The 21,198-nt window shown below is 53.5% G+C and overlaps 1 protein-coding gene across 1 annotated transcript; it reads left to right on the top strand.

Moving 5' to 3' along the window:
* Positions 1-17,683: 17,683 nt before the first annotated feature.
* Positions 17,684-19,467, top strand: BDP81DRAFT_459733 (protein phosphatase type 1 complex subunit Hex2/Reg1; the record flags this gene model as incomplete). Its single annotated transcript, XM_060593576.1, has 2 exons — positions 17,684-18,384; positions 18,432-19,467. 2 exons carry the CDS (start codon positions 17,684-17,686, stop codon positions 19,465-19,467), a joined length of 1,737 nt encoding a protein of 578 aa, XP_060447838.1.
* Between the last annotated feature and the right edge of the window lie 1,731 nt (positions 19,468-21,198).

Consider the following 21,198-nt stretch of genomic DNA (forward strand, 5'->3'; position numbering starts at 1 on the left):
GAGAGACACCCTCCCCCACCATTTGTCCTGCCGTCATGCGAGGCGAGTTTCGGGACTTTGGGTGTTGGGCATGATGATGTGCGTAAACGACTGAATTACACATCTTGACATCGGAAAACGTAATGCAACGTCAACATCGTGGATTGGTAGTTCGACTCAGTTCAATTGCGATGAAGAAGGGGCGTATATGTACATAAACTACGAGGTTATATCTGCAGAGCCTCTTGAATCCTGGCACCGATTGATCAAGTCGACAAAAAATAACTGTATGTATTTCCTCTACGGAGAGAACCTCTATGGAGAGATACGTGGTAAAAATCCCCGAAAGAATTGCCCTGTCACATTGGCACAGTTGGTTGGTTTCGCTGATCTGACTCTTGCAGCAGGTATTGTTGATCAGTTCTTAGGGTACATCACATCACAATCATAACCAACGAATTGGGCAACCCGAACTCGAAGCAGTAGCTCAGAACCCGGATAGTCACCTTGAGATCACTAAAAATCTCCTGATTACCTCGGACTCAATTCTGCTTTCCCACAGGGAAAAGAAAGACTCCGCTTCTGCCTCCATGTTTCTCTGGGGCGGCAGCGGCTCAATCACGTAAAGGCCAAGAACCCCCTCCGTCTGCGTCTATCAAGTGAAGTCCAAGTCTCTTTATCCGTGATTAGTGGATGGAAGCGGGGGATAGAAGAACCACAACTGAAGCTGGTCACATCCCCAAACCAAGCCCAGCGTGTAAGCCAACGCGCCGGCGCAAGGTACAAGAACGGAAAACGAACAAAAACTACGCAGCGAACGGAAATTCAACGCCTCAGCGCCCTGATCGACGATCTCCTCCTAGACCAAGACTAGAATCTGATCAACTCGAGCCTAGCATCCTCTCTTTCTCTCCGTTTCTCTGCGTGTGTGTATGTGTGTGTGTGTGTGTGTGTGTGTGTGTGTCTCACATTCTCTAGTTCGTACACCCTCAAATGGGCGTACTCGTGGGTGAATTATCTTAGCGCCTAGAACTTCACCAGTCCTAAGAATACACAGCACGTTCGCGGCGAATCTCCGTTATGATCTCCGTCTCGGCCCTCCTTTTCCCTCGGGAACAACAAAATGACGAAGAGAAAAAAAAGCAGCCAAAAGGACCGCCCGCTGACTGGTCGACGGCTTCGACGGGCCACGAAAATAAAACGGGGGGCGGCCCGCCCCCCTCCAATGCGTGCGATCCCCCTTTGAAATTCGGCCGCCGTACCACCGTGAAAAACTCCGGTCGTGGGAAATGCTCCGCAAACGGGGGGCAAAATAACGAACCCGGAGGCGGAGGCGCCATTTTCACGAGCCTCTACTAGGTGCTACTGGGCTACTTGGGCATGCTTAGTGAGATATCGAGGCCCGGACGAAGCCCGTCGCAGAGTGAAAGACTCCTCTCTTTCGGCCGGGAATACTGATTGTCTGTAGTACCTACTGTACCCGTACGGATGATACCTAGAGAAGTTTGAGACTGCCATGCAAGTCGCAACCTCAGCCATAGCCAGCCATCTCGTTCTCGAGGGAAAACCAACCACCACATCACGCACCTATCTACCTGTACTTCGCGTAGGGAGATGTGAGCCGTCGAATTCGACAACGCGCCCGCCAGAGCCGCCCTTCGCTTGCGGAAGACATAGATAAGCGTCGTCCATCAAGGACCCGCAACAGAGCCGCCGAAAAGGAAGAGCGAGCCGACTCAGCACACGCCTCGTTCGCCTCGTTCGCCTCATCCATCTCACCATCCGGGCTTGCTATCACACTATCTGGTAAATGCTTTATCCAGCGAGCCTCGATGAGGCTCGGGTGTGTGTGGAAACAACCAACCTACCACCCCATCCCAAAGACGACATGGCCGGCCGGCCGTACTCACTGACTGACTGATCAAAGTCCTCGCGGGAAACGTCCCGTCACTTGTCGGCTCGCTAGCTATTCCTAACGCAAATGACATCTTTTGCTCTGCTTTGCTTTTCACACTGCCCAACCTCCGGATCCTCCATCGTCGCCCGATCATGAACCCAAGGAAAGAATGCCCACCCCGTCCAAGCTCTATCAAACCTACAATCTATCCGTACCCCCTCCATCGTCTCTATACCAACAGTTGCCTAGCTTCCACCTTATCGGAAGTCCTCCGGTAAAAGCTCCGTAGCCTGTTAATGAAGTCCTAGACCATACCCCTCGCATAACCCAAAACGATCCCAACTTCATCACATCTGCTCGGTCAACTCTCCGCGCCCCGAGAGTAGGAGGAGGCAGCGGAGGCGGGGGAAAGTAAACATGACGTTTCCCTTTCAGCCCCTCCAGTCCAAACACTTACACACACAGAGAGAGAGAGTATGTGTGAGCCTGTGAGGATCTCTGGGGAACAGAGCCGCGCAGAGGGATAATCCAAAGGTTCAACAACCCAACAAGCCGTCTTCAACCGCACCCCGCCGCCCTGCCCCGCGAGAGCACGTCCTCCGTCCGGCATTGCAAACAGCATACCTTACCTACAACACCGGTACCCCTTCCCCGGTTCCCCGGTTTGTTAAGCAAAGCGCACGCACGCACTCGCCCATCATCTGTTGCAAGATCGTGGGAAAATGGCCCATGCCCTGCACCCAGGAAGAGCACAGATAATCATATACACCACACACACACACACACACACACACACACACACACACACACACACACACACACACACCCCTTTGACTCTTTCCGTCCTCCTCACCGTCTAAAGGAAGTGAATTAGGTAAAAAGAAGACAAAATTGTCCATAGCTTCCCCCGACCTGTCCGGTCATCCGCGCCGCCGGTTGTACCTGGCTAGCCCTAGTTCAGACCTGTAAGTCCCGTGTAGCTCAGGAACGCCTTCCCCGGCCGAGTTGAGTTGAGTCCAAGTCTAGTCCTCTTTACTGGAAACTCTGTCCAATACAGGACATACCTAACACCCTTGATGTTCCTCATCGAGAAGCTGTTGGCGACGATAATCCCATCTTCTTCCCTTACCCCGGATGCCGGCCACCGCGGAAGTCTGGATCTATTGCCGGTGGCGCGGGGAAGCAACGGCATCTTGGCAGGGGGGCTTCTCTGATGCTGTAATGCCATGCTGGCTTACATGCCTCCAAGACGTCGCAGCCATTTCCTCGATCATGAACGAGGTCAGACGTACATGTATGTAGGAGTTAAGGGTAATGTCCCATCGGCTTTTGCATTGAAGTGCGCATAGCTATTGGACCTAGACCGAGCCGCTACAAGTCCATCATTATCCCGGCTGAGCCTTTTCGTTCCGGAGCTTTATTGTAAATGCGAGCTGCTCACCATTGCAGGCATCGCGAACGGTCTAGGTCAAGGACAACCAGGAAAATAATTTCTGCCCACATCCCTGGAAGCATGCTCTGTAGTGTGGTCCATCAGGCAGTGTGAGGATTCTACCCCGCGGAAAAGGGAAAGAAGCTCGACGTCAAATGAACAGAGTTTCCGCAGCTAAGGCCTTGGCTCGAACTTGAACTCGTTCGTTTTTTCTTACCGACTGGTCTTACGGAATACAAGTTCTAACTGTGTAATAAGCCTTTGTCAAACTATACGACGAAGCTTTCCCCTGTCCCCGCGTTTTGCAACTCACATAGTTCTTGTGTCTTGTCATCTACAGACTTTTTTCCTTTGCAGAAACGTGGCAAACCCGTTTTTTGCCGTACATACATTCACGTTGGTAAAGTAAGAGACAAATTTTTTTGTTGTATCCGTACGTCTCCAGGTAAAAGTAAGCTCACGCTCGAGGATCAACCCCGCGTGTCGCCGCCCCAAGTCAGCGACAAACAGGCATCCGTTAGGGAACCTTATGAACCCCTGTCCCTGTTGACTTTTGTGGTATATCGCCGACCCCAGAAAGTATCTTGTTGGTTCCAGCGAGAAGAGATCTCAAACACGTAAGATGTCCCCAACGTCTGGGGAAGAATGGGGAAAAGGAAAAAAGGAAAAAGTTCCAAGGACGTATTGGATCGGGATCGCTCGGGCTAGTATTGGGGCGTGCGACCGAACATCCGTTACCACCACAGTCACGCCGGAGAAGAGAAGAATGATGAGACGGGTATGCTCGGAGCAAGAATCCTGCGTGCGAATACGGCGCACAGTCCGAGATACAACAGATAGAGAGGGGTGTGTGTGTGTGTGCGAGTTCCAGGTTTTCGTGAACCGCCCGGTTCCAGGCTGAGCAACCTGACGGATGCAAGCTGGAAGAAAAACGCGGGGAAGCAGCATCAGCAGTTCCGGTTGAGCTTTGGCTTCAGCGGCAGCACTGCAGTCAGCAAGCAAAAGCACTGTTCGTTTGAAGACTGTGAATGCCCACCCCCTTTTGGAATGTTTAACTCGACGGAAAGACTCGGCTCTCGTTTGGAGGCTTCCGCCGGGCCGTCCGAGAGTTTACGGACCGCCTCCGGCCATTCAATCGGCTCTCCTCCGTCCAGAAGCCTGCGTAGCACCGTCCAAAGGCATCCCTGGTAGCCAGTCCCCACGTTCCGAACCTCTTTCGGGCCAGCGGGCTCAGGAGAACTGCTCCCTGCAAACGCGCTCCTTGCTCGATGCCGAAGCTGTAGTGTAGACGCCTCTGCAATGACTTGGTTTAGTGTCAGCCGCAAAGAGGCCTACGGAGCGTCGCATTTCAGTGAAGTTACGCTTCGATGTAAGCAGCTCCAGCCAATTGTTCCTGGCCCGCTTTGTCCAGGTAGCATGCCCCAAGGACCATCATAATCTTCTCTCTCGGCCGGCACGAGCAAATGCGGCTGGTTATGGCGTGATATCCCAAAGGTAAGCTGACTTCGGCCTCGAGCTTCGCAGACAGACGGCTGGCTGTTGACAACTTGGAGGTATCATGACGTGCACCCTCGTTGCAGCGCAGGATTCTCCTCTGGGATCAGATGAACGCCGCGAGTTGATCACCAAGGCTGGACTGGATAGTCCGTACACAGTAAGCTATAGACTAGGTTTTCTAGGCGGGAGGGGTCCCGGCCATCTCCCGAACACGGTCGAGGCCGTCACGCCGCATATACTTCTCGGGTGTGCGGCAGAGGGGCTCGGCCTTCGTCAAAACAGGTAGGAGGTAGTGGTGTACGGAGTACTGTGGAAGCCTCTTTCGCAGGCAGCCAGGCAGCCAGCCAACAGCGACGAGACTCTCTCAGTGACTGATATCGGGTTACCAGATGAGGATATTAGGGGGGGGCCGTCAGCTTGCAGCCGGGGAAAGGGCGGGAGTGCAGATCTTCCCCGTACCCAAAGTGACGTGAAGGGATTCGGCGGAGTCCACTTGCATCAACTTTGCCAGGTGGAGAAGGCGACATGAGTCCAACGTTGTCGCATAGCCCGTGGAGAACTCACAAAGCCGCCGAATAATCAAAAGTTGTGATAGGCATGCGATGGGCAATGTGTACACTAGCCGATGTATGCGTCAGCTAGTGACCACGGCTTCGACTGATACTAATGTTCAAGATGTTTGAGGTGAGGCTCCTTGGCTCGCTAGAGTACTTAAGCGAGGCAGTCCGTATCTCGCGTCTTCGGGCTGAAAGATACGCATGCCGGATCGTCGAGTCTCTGTGGGGGGGGTCTGTTGGTTTCGGGACATTTGTGATCTTCACGATAACAAGATTGATACACTTGAAGGGCACCGGGGTTTGTGACATGTGTCTGCAGGCGGAGCTGCCGCGAGGCTGCGGCGCCTACGTCCTTGTTCTCGCGGACCACGGTGCTGAAAACGCGAAGAGGCAACAAGGTCTCCAAGGTCTCCAAGGGCTCCAGGAAGGATATTTGACCCCACTTGCGCGCGTAAGAAGCCGAGGGCACTCCGAGTTTTTCACCTCCAGCTGCCTGATATGATTGTTTGCAGACGTCAATTCACAAGCTTGGTGTTGATGGCGGCCGCGCAAGTTGCGTGCTCTTGGGGATTCTAGGCGTTCTGGCGAAGACCTCGCAGAGACTGTAAGTGACGAGAGCGGAAGTCCACCCCCCCATCAAGATCCATAAATTGAGCCACAGTGCTGACCTGTGAACGACTTGCAACGAAGAGGCGCAGGAGAAGTGGCGTGGCTTGTTCGTGTTTTTTCAACGACAGAAACACCATCGTCGATGGATCTAGACCTCGATTGGACGAAAGTCATCCAGATGGGCGTCTGGAGGTAGCGTGGGAGTGGGGGGCATTCCACACACAGAGAGGCGTCTCGTTGCAGACTCTGGATGCAAGAGGCTGTCCTCCCCGACGAGATGGGGGCAGCGGGCAGGGGTGGCAGCCCTTGTACGTCTACCAGGATTCTCTGCATCGTGGGTAGCATTCTGGCAAGTCGTCAACTTGAGAAGCACCGCATCGAGAGTGCCTCAATGTGACGAGTCACAATATAGAAGACCTAGATCTTTGGGATGCGCGCACCTAGGTGTGCTAGGCCAGACTCATGAACCACACCGGTCGAAACCCATTCAACCGTTGTTGAAGACGTGCAGGACGCCTTGGCCAACGAGCGGCGTCAGTTCCTAAGCTGCATGTCGTCTCAGGATTCACTTGGTCCTTCTGATTGCGCCAACGCGTTTGCAGAGCTCTATCCCACGTACTGTCTTTGCTACTACTACCCTGTGATAAGACGACGGGCACCGAAAGGTAACAAATACCTAGAGGAGGCAGTGACGTGAGAGCTTCTTGTTGTCTGTGCAGCAAAAGTCCCTTTGCGGAGTTCAGTCCGGCAACCGCAGTAAGCGGAAACGGGTTGTCAGCTTTCTGTTTCTTCTATGTGATCTTTTCGCCAGGCAACATGGAAACACCACTTCACAGAATTGGCGATCCCCTGTTCTTTGAGTACTCAGGAGCTAATTCCTCGATGTGCTGCCCGGTGCGGGAGTCATGGCCTTTGGCACGATGCCACGGTCGACACCAATTCGTACTTTTGGCCCTTGCCGGGCCTGGACTCGTTGGAGGACTTGGCATGGCCCTCCCAATGTTCGCATTCGTTCGGCCTCTCTGTTCCATTGACTTGAGCTCCGTCTGCCACGGGGAGCTGTTCCGTCGCGGTCAAGTAAGCACCTTGTCAAAGTGCTCCCATCATCAATGCTTCGACTCGGATGAAGTTTGGACTCTTGAGTGCTTCAAATCCACTGAACTGCGTTGAGGCATTATATGGTAGAGACTTGACCGAGTTAGATAAGTACTGCACTTGCGCCGATCAGGGTCCTGGCTCCCGTGTGCCCTACACCCTGAAGAGAGTTTCGACGAAGCGAACTCTGTCGCCAGTGCGGCTTAGCGGTAGGATCTGGGTCCATCCTCACCCAGTCACCCAAGTGTCCACCGCACACTGGCCGCGCCCGGACCTTGGGCGGGCGGCTTCGGCGCGGACCCCGTCGCCCCGGATCGTACAAGAAGGGAATGCTGAACGCGCTCAGGTTTCTCAAGCACATACTTGCTGCATTTTGCCTCGTTGCTGACGGCGTGATCAGTGCTACATGATCAACGGGGAAGAAGTTCACGTTCCCATCTCAATGAGAGAGATGAAAGTCGTTTACTGGGTTGAAGTCACAGCAGACGGGCGCCGCTGAGACGTCTCCTGTGCGAGAGGTGGCTGACAGTCGTACGGCATGGGCCGTTGACTGTTCGAGATGGCTGGCAGCATGGGACAGCATACAAATGAAACCGAACGGCACTCAGGGATTTCCCAGTTCTGATATCTTGCAGCCGTTTGTTGTTGTCCTTATCTCGTCGCTGGCACCCACACACACGCACCCCGCTGCCATACTTTACCAGTCGGGGACGAGGTTGGTGACCTGACTCTTAATAAACAGCAACTATGCATATCAGCCGGTCGATGAGCAAATGGTGGCGGATGGTCTTCTCCGTTGCCAGGTTTGCCTTCGAGTCTCCCTCTAAGTACCCGTAGAAGCATCCCGCCATTGCGTCTTTTAGTGGCAGTCTTAAGTAAGAAGACATTAGCTTGTGTGGCTTGCGTCCAGTTGCAAGGTCGCACAGCTTCGATTACCTGGCGCTGCCACAGGCTGAGCGGGGCTGATGAGGTGACGGCGCAAGATACTGGCGTCGTTTTGAATGCCTGAGAGACAAGTAGCATTGCAACGAAGATACGGAATGACTGGCTGGCTGGACGGCTGACTAGTCCATGTCCTGGTCATGCACTGTCTGTAGAATGGTTGACTTCGTACCAAGGTCTTGAAAACAAGTCTGACTATCCGCAAATTTACATAGGCAGTCAAGATATCCGTTGCAAGGATGCCTCCAGGCCAGTTCTCGACGAAGAAGAGAAGCGTCCTATTGTGTCACAGCGGACTATACAGCTGTGTGTAGTCGGGATGCTGTGAACTCTGTCTCCCGTCGCGTCGACCTGCAGCGCTGCATTCTTTCAGACGCCCGGGCTAGGCACGGTTTGAAACATGCGCCATCCATTGGACGACTCAAGCCGTAGTCGGCGAGGCGCGGAAAAGACAGAGTATGGCATCGTATGGCATGGTATGGCATGGCAAGCCAGGCCAAGGCAGGACGACGACCAGACAAAACAGGCCGAGCAGGGTAGCAAGCTGTACGAATCTGGAGCCAGTATTGCTTCTTCTGTAAGTTTGCGGAGAGGAGGAGAGGAGAGCCTCGTGGGTTTGTTGCGCGCGACAAGCAACCGCCAGCGAATGGCCTCTGCTCCAAAGGTTCGTGTTTGGCCGATGAACAATGCCTGTAGTGTGGAGTGTGGAGTTGCTTCAGATGGTGGAGGGAGAAACCGGAGAAGCTGGAAGACCGGGGGACAACTGTCGGACGATGCCGGGTTGGGTGTGTACGTAGGCAGACCGAGGGCGAGGGGAAGAACTCGAACTGTAATCTTCGAGGTGTTGGCAACCTGCGTATTAGTGTAACTCACATAGGATTCGCCATACCTGTGCCAGATGATGCACTGGCTGTCTAGACATGTACACCCAGGTGCAGATGATAGGTTCAACGCAGTCGTCCTCTAGCCCGCGCATTTCATCGCAGGACAGGAAACGTACGGACAGGTAGAAACGAAAGAACAGTCAGCCAGGGTTTATTCTGCCTCAGCGACTCGTGGTCTGGACCGATCTGCCAGAGCGTCTCAGCAGACTATTGTATCCGTGGCTAGCAGCATCCCTGCTCTTGACGGCCGCCGTGTTTCCCGACCGAGTTTGAAGAGGTTCCGCCCGCTGTTCAGGACGGCAATGAGTAGTTCGTCCAGCGGGAAACAGGTGCCAAACAGTTGCTGCTACATACAGGCCTGCCATCAGTATCTGCAGTGTGCGGTGTATTATTGGAAGGTAGCCTATCCTGTTCCGCGAGACACGGAGAGAAAGAGAATGGCGGGGCGGGAGAGGCAAATTCATGGCGAAGCTCCACCGTTTGGCGCTGACAGGAACTGCAATGACTGCTTCCCTGGAAGTGAGACTGAGCTATCATCGGACGCGTCTAAGGAGAGTCATCAGCTAGGCAAAGGACTAGAGATACAGGAAATTGAGAAGCCCGCTCAGCTCCTTGAATGGGCTGGCTTGTCCGGTTCATGCCGAAGCGCTGTGGAAAGTATTCTCCAGCTATCGATTCTGGTATCCCATTGCACTAAAGTGTGACTGGTAGAGGATGCAATACCTATCTGTAAACCGAGCTCGAGGCCAAGGGTGAGTGCTACATGGATTTTGGATCTGTGATGTGCTACCTGTGGGGGATCTCCAGAGCCAAGCCAAGCCGGCTCGACTGTCCCATCTCTTCCCCGGGGAGGCCGACCCATCCAGTGAGAGATAGTCAGGGACCATTGCTGTCAACCGCGTCGAAATGGCGTCTTCCCCATTCGCCCACCACTGCTTCCAGACTTTGGATGCGTCAATTCAATCTCGCCAGCAGGTTCCGTGGCCGTGACAGTGACACGCGAGATGCCACGACAAGAACAGCCTACGTTTCATGAGACATCTCTTCTGAACCTAACCTCAGCCTAGCTCGGCGTGATTCGGGTCTTGTTGGAGTCGCAACCGAATCAACTACCAATCTCCTATTGGTTGTCAGTCAGTGCATTGTCTGCAATGACCCCCTGCCTTTGGCTTCAGCCTGGTCTCCTCCTCGCGCCGTGCCCAGTGGTGCTCACCATCTTACACCTTCCGTGCATGACATGCCTCTCCCGGGCTCACGAAGAAGGGCTGTTGATGGCACTGACCAAGTTGACTTTGCGTATATCCCAGAGTGTTCATCCATGTGTATGCGTGTACCCAAATCCTGAAGTGCCACTGGGCACAATCGGAGACACAGATAGGCTCGCTGCCTACATGATCGTAGACTTTGGTGAAAACCGGGGAAGCCAAGGTCGCGCGTGGATTGTAGTCGCGTGCAGCACCAGCACAAAGCACTAACTCGCTGAACCAAGAGTTTCCTATTATAATACGTCCAGGTTGATATCAATCTGCGGGGCATTGGGAACCATGGTGGAAGCAAGCGAACTGCACACAGCCTAGCCCACGTTAAATTCACGCCTCGGAGTTCTAGAGCCTCAACTTTCAAGGGTCAATCTTGCCGCATGGCCCTCGCTCTTTGCCTCTAGCCGCTATCCGTACTGCTACTTCAGCTCCACAACGGTCGCGGGAGGGGCGAGGTATGCGTAAGAAAAGAGCGAAAAGAAGGATGTTTCACGGCCAATGATTGGGCTCGCTGACGGTGTGCCAGGTAGGCCGTAGACCAGTTCGCACAAATGAATTGCCTAGCAATCACTACGCTCCCTAGCGGCCGGAAGCAAAAGCAGAGTGCAGTGGTGCGTTCGATGTTGCGCAGCTAGCGATTAGTTGCAGTTCCCTCTTGCGTAAGGTCTTATTGATCGAGGGCTCTTTGAATAATACGAATGAAAACTCAGAGAGGCTGGCTCCCAGTCTCGCCATTCTTGTGAGGAGGGTTAACGCCAGGCGAGGCGGGGTAAAGACTCTGGCGTACCATGGTGCGTTCCGCCTGTGATAACGATCTTGGTTAAAGCGACTGCTATCAGCATAGTGGCCGGCGGATCTGACATACTGGGAACTGGGGGGAAATCCGGGTTACATTAACCAAGCCTCCAAGTCGTAGGTCGACAGAGTTTGTCTGATATGTGCGGAGGTCGCTGCTACGCTTGCTTTTGTTGCCTTTTCAGATGTTCCCCAGTTGTTAGTAACTTTGTTTGGTTGGAGACATGGACCCTTGAAGTTTGAACAACCAGCCACCAGGGGGTGGACCGGCCGCCGAGTCCCCAACAAAATGTCGATCGATGTTGACGTTCGGCGAGGGGAAGCTTGAAGCTGGCGCTACTTGCTACCATCGAACATAGCGAACGTCTGATATTGGCAGCCAACGAAATGACATTGGCGGTCAGGGCCCGACGAAGCTGGAGCTGGCGATCAGCGAGCTTGATGAGATAGCTGACGCACGAGTACATGTAAATGGCTAGGAAAGCCATGCTTCCTCGCCTGGTGGTCTTGCCATCGCGGCAAAAGAGCATGCCAAAAGGCAGTTCCGTATGCTCCCCTCACTGCAGGGCTCGAAGCTAGGACCGGGCGTGCTCGTAGTGCACAAGGCGTAGTGCATACAGTAGGACCGAGGAGTAGAGCATCGAGATAGAGCATCGAGATGACTGTGGTTTGTGGTGAGAAGCATTCACCTTGTCTCCAATTCTGAAAGCAATGATGCCACAGCCCGGCGCTGGGGACCAAATGATATCACCATACTGCCTGGGTGGGTTGTGTCTTTCCTTCAATGCTATGGTGTGGTGTCCGATCGAAAAGCCCCGACCAGCCGAGCCGTAACAATGGAAAGATAAGCAGGGCGGCTCCAGTGAGCAGACCATGCTAAGCAAACGCCCTGGCATGCCTGAATACTGGACCTAATGCGTACGGATACAGCAAAGGTACATTGCGTTCTTGTGAGCTGGGAGATGGCGTAAGGTTAGGAGAAGAAACGAGGCGAGACCACCAAACTTCCGAGTCCCCAGAAACCGTGGAGCCTGTCGATGGGGTCTCCGTGGGGGAGCGTATGGAGCCAAGACGAGAGACGCATTGAACCTGCGGACATTCGGCTGAGCTGTGCTACCGAGTGCGTTCGACGACTGTGTGACAAGACCCGAGGCGATGCAGCTATTCGGCGTTTATTCATAGGTGGATAGACGGACGGTAAAGATTGGAAGTTGAGCGTAATTTTCGAGCATTGAGCGATTGCCCATCTTACTTTGACACAATGTCTTGTTCGCTGTTGCCAGTTGGAAGTCCCCAACAGTCAGGTACGGCCTGCGTCGATGGGGTCTTGCCGACGCGAGTTGACGACATCGTCAATGTGCGTCGCTGTTGGCCCTGTTGGCTGTTGCCATCTCCCCGGGAAAGAAAAGGGGCCTGCGCGTAATTGTTAGCGAGGTACAGCTTGCCCCGCAATGTCCAAGTCCATGACACGCTAAATTACAGCGCCGAGTGACCAGACCGTCAGCCCGGGGAAAGGTTCCGGTCATGCGCAAGTCTCCATCTGGGGCCAGCCACAACCAGGATCCACATCATCGCGGCGAAATTGCGGGGCAGCTCTGACCGTCGTGACCTTCTACTTCCGACGCACACCCCCACGTGACCCTTGTCATCGGCTTGCCCTTGCCTTACTAAGACTCGGTACGTATCCGTATCTTGGACGGCCTGTCCGACAGACGCGCAGCCCAGGAAGGAGGCTCTGGATTTGGATCTTCGTTTGCTCTTTGCTCAACGTCAACATCAGGGCAGAGTTGCATATCTTGTTTTAATTCAACATCAGGCCTCCGAATCCGCTGCATGTCGAACATACTCTGCATTACTCTGCTTGCCCAGGTAATGATCCACGATCGATGCCAGCTAACGTCACTTGCATTTGACATCTCTACTCCGTACTGCTGACTGGAATCTCCCGGCGGGATCAGCAAGAGAAAACCCCCAACTTGCATATCTGAGCTTGACAAACGGCATCCAAAACTCTTGGTCCAAACTTCAAGAGTGAAGGGAGAGAAAGTATTACTGCAAGTGCGCCCTATGTCTGATGCTAGCGCATCAAAGACCCTTGGGTTTCCTCGCACCATATTTGTCACCTTTGATATCAGCTCTCGGCCTCGTTCGGTCGTTCCTTTTCCTTGCCCACGCCTGTCGCCATAGCATCCATTCCAGGCCTGTCTTGGAATCCCCATCTTGGGCCAGATGGTCTTTCGGCCTGAACGGTCATCCCTTCCGGTAACGACGGCGGCGACTTGAGTCTCCCGGGATCGACACGGACCATGAGGAATTATTACGCGGACTTATACGGAAAACGAAAATCCTACGGGCGAGACATATGGACACCGACCAACTTGTCCCCGCCGTCGGGGAGGTTTCGAGGGTGAGGGCGGGGATCACGTTGTTAGTGGGTGCAGCAACGTGGGATTTGACCGGGGCGAGAGCGCGACAGATGGAGGAAAAATTCTTTTCGAAAATAATTTTCAACTCCATTCGCCCTCATGCCCAGGGTCCAGCCGACAACCCCCCTGTCGTTTAGGACCACAGTCGTCTTGCCAATTTCGAGCCTGCCGAAAGGCAGCCAAGAAGGCCCATTGCTTCCCTCGCTTGAGGCTTGCCTAGCCAGCCGTGGGCCAGACTCACACTGGCCTGGGGCTTGGGGCTGGGGAGCTGGCCCTACTCGAACCCTCAGACATTGAGGCGTCCGACCATCCGAGGATCGCAACTTGGCCCAGGTCACTGGATATTGCCATTCCCATTATCGTTCTTGCGCCATCATCACTCGAGCGGTTTTTGGCTTTATCACGAGGTCTCACTGTGCTCAGGCCTCGTCAGGACCTAGTGGCATTCCACAGCCAAGAGAGATTCGATTCGGATGCCTCCGTACGGTACGGATACTGCAGAGATACACGCCGTTATCCGCCCTCGTAACCTACAAATCGCTGCTGTACGTGCAGGTCTGCAGGACCAGTCGGTCAAGTGCCTGGGGCCACGTAAAGAGCTGTTGGCATTTGCTATTGCGTTTATTCCCTCGGCAAAACGTATTCGTGTCTTGCACACAAGATTCGATGTATCCGACAGGGTTCGACAAAACGACAAAACGTCACCACGTTGACGTCTTTGTGCCAGGAACACAAACGTGAGACGGGCTTGCACGACCTGGATATGGCTAAAGATCAGAGACCCAAAGACCTGAAGATCACCGGGTATCTCACTCCTTCGACCGTCATTCCTCCACTCATCGATGCTTGGTACCTCATACAGTGCACTTGGCTGGGTTATGTGTCATCTCGTCACTCTCGCCCGTAATGGTTTACGCTTGCACTAGGTATCGGATACCACTGCACCAACACACGCTTTAGGTTGCTCTCATTGGCACCACATCCGCGACGAGCCTGTCTCGCTCTCTCTTCGTCCAATGTGTCGTGGCATTCCGGGATTGCAACCTCCACTTCCCCAGGACCGCCACGACCGCCTTACCTGCCTGACGCTTTTCGTATGCTCATCGGTCTGGCAACAGTGCTGAACAAGTGTCCCCCCACATATTCTCTCACCTCCTTGCGGTAACGGAGAATCAACGCCCATTCCCAAGTCCGTTTCGGTGGTATCGTTCACCAGACACTGGCATGCCTTCATTTGCGCAGGTCTACGATTCACCTTGGTTGTCGTACCCGCGCGCCCACGGCCGGGACGAATCCGTTCTCTCGAGGGCTTTGTCCCCTGCTGAGACCGTCTTCATCTCCAGACCTTGGCTTACCTGAGTGACGTTGGCTCACATCCCTCTAATGCCCTTATCTTGCTTTGCCCCGGATCATCCTCCATGTCTCTTGTTTATTATCCCCGGCCGCCGCTACGACGGCGTAGAGGGCTGCTCAACCGCTGCTCAGTATCAGTCCGTGCTTAAGCTCTGTCTATCCCTTGTATTCCGGGGAGGGTGAATCCAACTTGATTGAGGTTGATGAAGCTCGAATCTGTCTTTGGAGTTTCCCTTGAACGTCCTGTGTATCCATAGAGAGAGCCCCCATCTCCCGCCTCCGCATCATCCTCATTTCGCCCAGATAGCTCCTTGCGGATTCCTTTTCTGCTTCGACGACCTTTTCCTGGCCGTATCAACCAATCAATTGACCACTCGCTGAACGCCGCATTCGCCGCCTCGCCGTCTTGTGTCTTGTTCTCGTTCAATTCTACATGCCTGAAGTTGCATGTAGGAGTTCCAACCCCAGAAACACAGATATATAGACATAATGCCTCCCTCTCATGGCCTCTTCCTCGAGACAAGTTTCCCCCCTTCTTTATCACCTTAATCATCATCATCATCGTCACCACCACCACCAGCATCATCGCATTGGTGGACGAGCCCTGACGAATAGACATCGAGGTAGGTACCGGTGTGTTTGTTACTCGCTGTCTCCTGCACCTTGGATCTCTCTCCTCCGATACCCTCCCACTTTCACCCCAGTTGTCGGTCTGGCTGCAAGCTGCCACACTTGCATCTCTGGTGTGTGCATTGGCTTGCAGGGGTCTGATAAACGCTTGCGCAGCGCAGCATAGCGTTGCGTCGCGTTGCGCCCCTACTTTGTTACTGTACACCTGCGCCTCTTTCTCTCTTGCTGTCTCTCTCTCTCTCTCTCTCTCTCTCTCTCTCTCTCTTTCGCATAGCCCCTGTACTTTTCAGTTGCCTCGAATTCCCTCAGCATCATACCTGCCTCCTCAACGACACCAATCTACCGGTATCTTTACTCTGTACTTGCATCCGTCACTCCGGCTACTCTGCCTACGTACAGCCTGCGTATGTCCATCTGCTACCCATCCACATCCACGTATATTGTCCCTGCTAAGTGGCTACAAGACTGAGGTCCTTGTCCCACTTGCTCATAGGTATCCCGAGGTAGGTAGGCACTTCACGAGATACAAAAGTACGTATCTTTAGGTCTGTCTGTTCGTAAGGAACTACCTTGTACGTGAAGTAGTCGGTGGCGTGCCGGACTATGGCAAAGTACCTCTTTTCGCATCGCAACTGCACCGCACATTCACTTCTTGCTTGTTGCTTGTTGCTTTCTTGCTGCTAGTGCCCTGATCCCTCCTCCCCAGTCCACGTCCACGTCGCAGTCCCATCCACATTGTTCATCCCCGGGCCCCAGAACATCTCGCAAAGTCCCCAGATGTCTCTCCTCAAGTTCCTCCTCCTCTTGTCTTCGTCTCTCGGTCTCCAGATTCCCAGTGTCTGTCTTCCATGCGGCTCAGCAGGCTGTGATCCAACACCATGTGAAGCTTTCATCCCCTCGATCAACTATTATTTTCACTCACTCTCTCCGTTTCCAAGTCTCAATAATAATGAGTGCTTCCCTCCAAGCCCGGGTCCAGTCCTCGCTACTTCTCCACACAGACGAGGTCTCCCCCTGCCACCCTTTGGACTCCTTGCCCACCATCACCCTTGCTTGCATCATCGAGCCCTTTCCCGAATAACCAGACGCAAAGGCAAAAAAAATAAAATCTTGTGTCTCCCACACACCCCGGAGCGTCATCTCCCACGCCCCCCCCCCCCCCCCCCTCTCTCTCTCTCTCTCTCTCTTCTCAAGTTCTCCCTCCTCGCTCTGCCTTTCTGCATTCTGACCCCCTCCACATTGACTTGGACCCCCCCTCATCTTCCATCTTTGCAGTAGGTATTCGTACGGATACCGGTACCTCCTCCTCACCCCCCTCCCCGGTCGTATACCTGCCCTGACCTGGCGTACCGGTATGTGAGTGGTGTCCGTACCTCCCACTCTTTCTCCTACCTTTTTCTCTCTCTCCTCCTAATCCACTGAGAGACTCCACTGGGGCGGGCAAAAGAACGAGACCTGCAATCAGCCTCTGGGGCTCGAACGTGCCGGTTGTCGTTCCAGTTTCTCGATCCGCTTCCCTATCCAGTATTTTACTTTTTTACCTCTTTTTTCTCTTCCCCTACCCTGCCTGGCGTGCCTGGCTATCGAGCAGCCCAAATTCTCCATACACCACGGATTACATTTACCTACCCTTTCCATCCGTCCACCCATCCCTTCTTCCCTTCACACCTCGGGTGTTCTTCTTGTCCTCACTCTCCACCTACCTACCCGACTCGAGACTCGAGCAAATATACAAACCGCCTCCCTCCCGCTTCCTCCCGTTGCCGCCCGCGACTCGCCTGGTTTTTCACCTTCTCGTTTGCGTTTCCAAGCCGTCGTCTCTTCTCGACCGTCGTCACTGACCCTCACGCGTGTACCGTCAGTCCAAGCTCGCGCCAGCCAGTTTTGCTCTTCCGTTTCGCCCTACCTGATCTACGACTCCTCCGCCTTTTCCACTGGCGAATTCCCCGCGCATCGCTCCAGTCACCGCCTTTGTTTCTTGGGACGCCACCGCGCTAGGTCCTGAGCCACCGAAAACCTGCACGGTACAACCAACGGCCTGGTGTGGGAGGAGTAAGAAAAAGGGACCGTCATCCCGGACAAAACAGTCCCCTCTCCGTCCTGCGTAGCCGGTCGCCCCGATCCCGACTCTTTGGTCCACGATCTACGACCTGCTGCTATCACCTCCTTCCTATCCACCTACAACAACAACAACTATCACAAAAAAACACCACCAACCCGACGAGCACAGCTTCCATTTGGATACTTATGACCGATCTTGCTCGCCTCTGTACCGAATTAGCGGCGATTAGGGACTAACGTTCCTCAATTCGCCTAACCACCTTCACGATGGCTGTCGTTCTATCTTCAGAGGAGAACACCTACTTCTCCTCATCCAACCTGCGACGTTCGCACTCACAACCAAAGTTCGTCACAAAACAATCGAGCTTCCACTCGGCTCCTGCCCCCAGCCATATCAGCGACGTATTTGCAGACGCCAAGGTGTATCCCGACTCAGCACCATCGTCTGCCCCTTCATCCCCCAGGACCATTCACGCCGAATCTACCGACCTCTCTTGCTCCTCAACACCTGCCAGCAATGTCTCCATTGCATCCGATTGCGACGACACATTAGACCTCGCGGTGCACGCCAACGACCACTTCGTCATTCCCCACTATGAGGAGTCTGGCTATTTTGACCAAGTTGAAGAAGACCTGGAAGCACCAGCAAGTCCCCGGACTGGTGACTCGTACACTGTCTCACCCGTCGACAACGACACCGATGGAAACACTTCCAGACCCAACACCCCAGAGTTCATTTTGGATGTAGAACATGCAGAAGACGATACCGCTGTTCGAGTACAACCCTCGCGTCACGTTGACTATCTCTCGCACAACTGGAAAGAGGAGGATATCTGGTCGTCATGGAAGTTCATCGTGTCCCGGAGGTCCGAATACAGCAACGCGGCTCGCTTAGAAAACGCATCATGGAGGACCTGGATGAAGTCGAAGAACAAGCTGAAAACCGTCTCCCCCGAGACCTTGAACTGGTAGGTAATCGTGGAAGCATACGTCAGTCCAAACTAACTCCTGGCAGGCTCAAGGATTGTGATGTTACCTGGCTTTATGGACCATTACAGACGGGTCCAAACACCCTGAACCCCATCACCACCGACCCCAACAGCGCCAGGCTTACCAAGAATAACTCGTTTGTCAACAAGAAGCCTATCCTCAAGAAGAGGAGTATGTCGGAAGTCATGCTACAGAGGTCATTATCCGCGTCTTCTTTGCTGAAGCAGGCTGCCGCGGCAGTCCAAGCCCAAGAAAAGGACGGACGGAGACGTTTGGCTCGACCAACACTGGAGCGAGCCACCACAGACTACGTCACGTTTCCATTCTCATCGAGAAGACTGAGTCGCGACAGCTCCAACCTGTGCCCGTCAAGTACATCATCCGGCATCATCTCTCCCTCCAGTGAGAAGAAGCACATCCACTTCAACGAGCAGGTGTCTCAATGCATCGCAGTTGATATCAAGGGCGACGATGATGATGATGATGACGCAGACACTGAGCGCTACGACAACAGCGACTCGGACGAAGGAGCTATCATGATGAAGAGATCCCGAACAAAGAAGAAGGCACCCCTGCTCAGAAAAAAGTCGTCAAAAGCTGCCGCTGCCGCTGAGGGCAAGACGATCGCGATGTTGCCGTCGACCACTCTTAAGTACCGCGAAGATACTCCCGAGCCACAAGAAACAGCCATGAAGCACAGCACTTCGTACAGAAGCCCCGTCATGTCGCCATCCTCATCTCAAGAAACTCTTCGACCTTGCAAGGGTTCTGGGAAGTTTTTCTTTGATGATGATGACGATGAAGAGGAGGAAGCCGTTTCCATGGGTTGGCAGTCACCAACAAAAACCGACGACAAATCCACAGGCTTACAACGATCATCGTCCACCAACAGTCTGAACGCCGAACCAGCTGGCATGCGTCGGACCTCGTCAGGTATGTTCATGCCATATGAAGAGGGGGAATCATCTTCCAACGAAGGAATCATCGGCCGGGTCATTGATACAGTTAATACAGCCCGGGATATTGCTCATGTTATTTGGAACGTTGGATGGAGGAAGTAAAGAACTCGTTGAAAGCGGTTTGGGTCTCGGATTTTCCTAGCTCGACTCCAGCGAAACTCAATCGGCACGTCGTTATTGGTAGTGGGTGTACGATACGGAGAAAAGCGGACGCATATATCCTCATGCATCTGCGAGAAGCTGGAGGATTTTCACATCTTGAAGCGACTACGAGGATGTAATTAGGCCAGCACAACGGGTCACGGACGGTTCTGGTCTAATCACACCATTACACACGGGGAGCATTATCACACAGCGAGTCGACGGCTCCATCACATTTGGTCGCGAGCTCAATATGGAATGGTACATGGTGGGCACCGGCGCTTAGGCTTGCGAATCATGGTAATGGGCTGGTCAATACCCTCACTATCACGGCAGCAATGAATGTTGCGTAGGGGTTTAATGACGATTCACGGAATATGCTTGTAACAATCATTTTGGGGATATCTTGGATACTAGTTGGTCTTCACCAACAAGGCCTGGCACGCGAATTGGGTCCAGGTATTTGGGTTTCAGCAATGGCGCAACGGGAAAGATGGGCGGAGAACAAAAGAAAATGATTTGTTTCACAACAAAAAAAATTGGCAGGGTCTCATCAGAGTGTGGTGCAGTCGAATTTGATGTGCTTGTATTGTAGCACTCGGAGCTTGGACTGTGGGAAGAGGTGGAATCCCAGGCATAGCGTAGCTGCAAACTTGACGTCGACTCCGCAATGCTGGTCTCGTCCATATCGGGCTCGGCGTGTCTTGGGTGGAGATGTCGAGCATTCTTGGCAGCGATGGCTTGCAGGAAAACCCCCCGGGTATCAAGGGATGAGCAGTGGGAAAGTGGCGTACAAATGTGTATCGCCGAGGGGAACGGATACATACACCTGGATGAGACCCGGGTCCAATGTATTAGAAAGGCAGAAAAAGGCTCGAGCAAATGAACTCGCCGCGGCAAAGATGCCAATATTTACACGATTAACAACATTTGTTATGCTTGTACGTTTTCTTGTGATGCCTCTCTCCTCACGCTGACGTTCAGGATGATATTACTATGAGAAAGATTGTGCTTGTGTACCTGTCCCGGCCGTTTACCTCGTGGTTTACGTGTATCATTACGCCAAATGTCTCCCAGCATCTCCAATGTCTCAGTATATTTGCTTTTCCTCTGCCATCTCTGGGAAGCAAGGGATGGGGTGGACAGCTAGGTATTGGGCTTGACCGCCATGGAGGCAAGGAAGATTGGCGCCTCCTGCTACTGATAAGGTGCGGCGTTATGTGGGATGTAAGTTCTTGGGGGCGGGGGGCATCTCAGGTCCAGAGTGGTGTTGTGCGAGGGTGTGTTTATTCGATTTCGATTGGAGTCTAGACGGCTGTGAGATATAGGTGTGTTCTTGTTTTTTTGTTTTTTGTACGGGATGACGTGCTTCTAGATCATTCGTGTACGCAAATCATGGATTTTTCTTGCTCGAGCTTTCCGTCCACCCATTTGCCCTTGGACCTATCCCGTTGGGGTGGGAGGGGGCTGGAGTTAGACTCTCGTTTGTGTACCTGGGGATGTTTTTTGTTTTGGTATGTATTTTGGGATCCATTTGGCCTTCCCGCGGCCGCCGGGTGATGAACCGCTGGGAACCCTGAGAACCCTGAGAACCTCTACGACGCGGGATGGGGATCGGGGAGGACGGGGAGACGTGAACTAGATTTTGCTAGCTAGGCGTGCTAGGGAAGGGAGCATAAGGCAGAGGTGGAT

This window comes from Colletotrichum phormii (assembly GCF_030913505.1).
Source record: "Colletotrichum phormii strain CBS 102054 chromosome Unknown BDP81scaffold_6, whole genome shotgun sequence".
In the NCBI taxonomy this organism is placed as follows: domain Eukaryota; kingdom Fungi; phylum Ascomycota; class Sordariomycetes; order Glomerellales; family Glomerellaceae; genus Colletotrichum; species Colletotrichum phormii.